General features: G+C 37.3%; 1 protein-coding gene across 1 annotated transcript; it reads right to left on the bottom strand.

Moving 5' to 3' along the window:
• Positions 1 to 2,677: 2,677 nt before the first annotated feature.
• LOC138168738 (olfactory receptor 4D5-like) lies at positions 2,678 to 3,886 on the bottom strand. Its single transcript, XM_069097601.1, has one exon. It carries the CDS (start codon positions 3,599 to 3,601, stop codon positions 2,678 to 2,680), a length of 924 nt encoding a protein of 307 aa, XP_068953702.1. The 5' UTR covers positions 3,602 to 3,886.
• Positions 3,887 to 4,087: the final 201 nt, after the last annotated feature.

Genomic DNA, 4,087 nt, shown 5'->3' with positions numbered 1-4,087 from the left:
CAAAACAACTCTGTGGTACCACATCTCACCAGTCAGATTGGCAAAGATGACAAAACAGGAAAATGAGAAATGTTGGAGAGGATGTGAAAAAATTAGAATACTAATGTTGTTGGTACAGTTGTGAACTGATTCAACCTCTCTGTAGTGCAATCTGGAACTATGCCCAAAGGAGTATAAAAAATTTCATACCTTTTGACTCAGCAAAACCTCTTCTAGGGTTGTATCCCAAAGAATCATAGAAGTGATAGGAAGATCCATATGTACAAAAATATTTATAACAGTTCTTTTTGTGGTGGCAAAGAATTGTAAATTAAGGGAATGTCCTTCAATTGGGGAATGGCTGAAGAGGTTGTGGTATATACATGTAATGAAATACTATTGTGCTATAAGAAACAAGGAGCAGATGGACTTCATATTTACATGCACATGATTATAACAACTGATACTGAGTGAGAAGAGTAGAACCAGGAGAAATTTATACACAAATTATGTGTGATGACTAAATTTGATATGTTGAACTCTTCTCAGCAATGCAGGGTTATAAGTCAACTCCAAAAGACTCATGAGGGAGAGAGATGTCTACATTCAGAGAAACAATTAGAAAGAACAGAGTTTGAATGCAGATTGAAGCAAACTGCCTGCTTTTTTTCTTGTTTGGTTTTGTTTCCTCTTTCCCTTTGTTCATTCCATCCTATACCATCCTTCTTCATAACCTGACTAATATCTAATGTGAAAGTATTTGCGGATCTTAAGGGAGAGAAAATTTGAAACTCAAAGATTTGTGGAACTGAATCTTGCAAACTAAAAGTAACCAAACAAAATAATAAAGACCAAAAAAAAGAAAGAAAGAATGGGCAGTGGTATAGAAAGACAACTCATCTCAATGTCTAGGCAATCTTGGAGCATTCCTCAGCTGCTGTGAGACAGAGATGACCCAAATCTTAGGCTGTGATTGGAGCAGAGGGCTAGAAAGGAGTGTGAGTGGAGCCCTAAACCATTTCCTATGGATGAATCCTGGTGACCTTGGTGTCAGGTTGAGAGGTGTTAGAAGATTCTATTAATCTGTGAGAGGTTAGCTACAGCTCTTTATTATAGCCACTCAGAGCAAGATTGGAGAAGATGGGAAGAATGATTATGATATCTTCACCTCCCAAATTTTAACAGAGAAGTTTCTTTACCATCTACTTCCTCGTGGCATGTAAGTGGTCTTGTATAAGACAGAGACTGATTCTATGATATGATTTCCTCTTACTATTTATTTTTCTTTAATGGCTTAATTAAATTCTTTTGGCTAATGAATTTATTATTTCTGCATGGCCTGATAATAAAGAGTGTTGTGGTTGGTGTACGAGCAAAAAAAAAAAAGACATTTTTCTAAGGTAGTGAGAGGTCATATGATTTGTCTAGAATCATTCAGCCAATATGTCTCAGTGATATGTGTGAAACTTAAGTTTCCTGACTTTGAGGCGAGTTCTGTCATGTTGACTCTGACAGTTATTTAAAGAATAATATAAGACAGAGGACCAATGCTCTGTGTCATAGAATATTGGATAGACTTGGCTTCAAACCATGAAAACTTGGGCTCAAATATTTGACATATACTGGCTATATGACCCAGGACAAAACACTTAACCTTCCAATTTTTAGGCCATTTTAAGACCATAAGTTTCAGAGAAGCTCTTGAACAAGCGAGAGAATTTCCTCACCTTACAATATCTTATAACAATGAAATCACATGTCTAGTTCCTATCAATATTTCTGGTGTAGTCTCCATGTTGTCTACTAATTAAAATACAAATTTCAGGTACAATTTGATACCTTAGGTAAAAGCTGATTTTTTTTTCAGTCATATCATCATTTCCCTCCAAATAATGCTAATTCCAGAAAAATTGGACTTTTTCCTGTCTCCTAAACATGTTTTCTCTTTCCTACGTCCATGTTTTTGTTTACCCTTTCCTTAACGAATTCTTGTCTAGCCTTGAAGAGTCAGCTAAAATACACCTCCACCAGCAGATTTTCTCTGATGCCCCTTGTAAATAATCATCTTCCCATCCTGATCTCACATAGTGATTTATTTCATTCCTACACAATATATTTGTTGTGAAATAATATCTAATAAAGTTGTTTATGAGTCTTATATCCTCTTCCCATGCCCTAGACTATAACCTCCAGGAGGACAGGAGTAATATCTCATCTAAGGTATTCCTCTTTCCCTGTGCCTAGCAAAATGGAAAACACAGTAGTAGATGCTTTATGTGCTTGAACTCAATTGAATTTTTGAGACCAAGAATCCATATGATTGCCAATCTCCTTATGTCCACTAAAATTTCAGTACAATGTTTATTTACCAAGAACTGAAATAATGCTTGGCATCATGACAGTCCTTTGTATACTGTAACTTGAAGAACCTAGATAACATTGTGGTAATTATAGTTCATAACTTTACAGCACTTTAAAGTTTATGAAGTGTCCATATATAATATATGTATTCTTTGTAATTATAAGAATATAATTACAACTGTATCCATGTATATATGCATATATATGTATACATAAATGCATGTGTGTAATACATAAATTGATGGATGAATGTGGCATAATAATTCTTTTTCAATTTAGGATGCCTTTTCTAGCAATGCATTTTGTCAGAAAGAAACTGACTGGACCATCTTCCAATTCAGACAGAGTAGTTCCATATCCTTCTCATGGCATTTTTCATCTCTGCATTCCTCAGGGTATAGATGAGTGGATTCAGCATTGGGGTGATGATTGTGTAGAGGATGGAGATCAACTTGTCAGCTGGAAATGTCTGAAAGGGCCTGGCATAGATATATACACAGGGCACAAACACCAATGTCACCACCATCAGATGGGAAGCACAAGTGGAGAGGGCTTTACTCTTTCCGTCAGCCAAGTGGTTTCTTATTCTTATCAAGAGAACTGTATAGGAGATAAGAAGCACTATAAAGCACAGAAGTGTGACCAAACCACTGTTAGAAACCATCAAGAGGCCCACTACAAAGGTATTTGTGCAGGCCAGCTTAATGACCTGTGGAATATCACAGTAGAAATTGTCCAGCTCATTTGGGCCACAGAAAGGCAAACGTAAAATGAGCAGGACCTGAGTAATGGAATGGATAACGCCTCCCAGAACTGATGAACCTGCCAGTACCCAGCAAGTACGTTGGCTCATGATAAGTTCATAGTGGAGAGGCCGGCAGATAGCTATGTAGCGGTCATATGCCATGATGGTGAGGATGAATATCTCTGTGCTTCCAGTGAAATGGAAGAAAAACATCTGGGCTACACAGCCCTGGAAGGAAATTGTTTTGTGGTGGGTGACAAAGTGGGACAGCATCTTAGGTACAGTGACAGTAGAGTAGCAAAGGTCTTGGAAGGAGAGATTGCAGAGCAGAAAGTACATAGGGGCTGAGCGAAGGTAATGATCAGAAGTCACGGTGATGATAATGAGGCCATTTCCTAGTATTGTCAGGAGATACAACCCCAGAAACAGGAAGAAAAGCACAGGTTGCAGCTCTGAGGAAGAAGAAAGTCCCAGGAGAACAAACTCAGTAACTTCAGTTGCATTTGTCTGGTTCATCTACTCATTTGGGAATGGGAAATGGGGAAAAAAAAAGGAACAAGAAAAGTAAAAATTATTAGGCAAGGATATGAATGAAAGGTTAGTGCATGCAAATGCCTGAAGGTGGGAAAGGTTTGGACAATGTAATCTGCAACTGCCTAGCAACGTGGCCAAGATTGAGATTAGTGATCAAAATCATCCTCAAGTATTGAGGGAAATATAGGCTACCAAACTACTATATTTGGACCATAAGCTTCAAGTTTGGTTGGGATGTAATTGTCTGTGCCTATGTATTCCATTTCACTAGATAGTTCATAATATAAACATATCATAAAGGAATACTAGTAATCTTACCAATCATGGAGACATGTCATTCAAATTTTCCTCATATCATCTATTTGTTGCACACCAAAAAGCCCCTGGTCCACAAAAGACTACCACAATTCAAGGTTAAACTTCGATATAGAGATAGATAGATAGATGATAGATAGATAGATAGATAGA

Source organism: Petaurus breviceps, unplaced genomic scaffold (assembly GCF_028583685.1).
Source record: "Petaurus breviceps papuanus isolate PSGF00001 unplaced genomic scaffold, PetGlider_PUasm1.0 37, whole genome shotgun sequence".
Taxonomy (NCBI): domain Eukaryota; kingdom Metazoa; phylum Chordata; class Mammalia; order Diprotodontia; family Petauridae; genus Petaurus; species Petaurus breviceps.
This window is presented reverse-complemented; position numbering and strand designations above follow the sequence as displayed.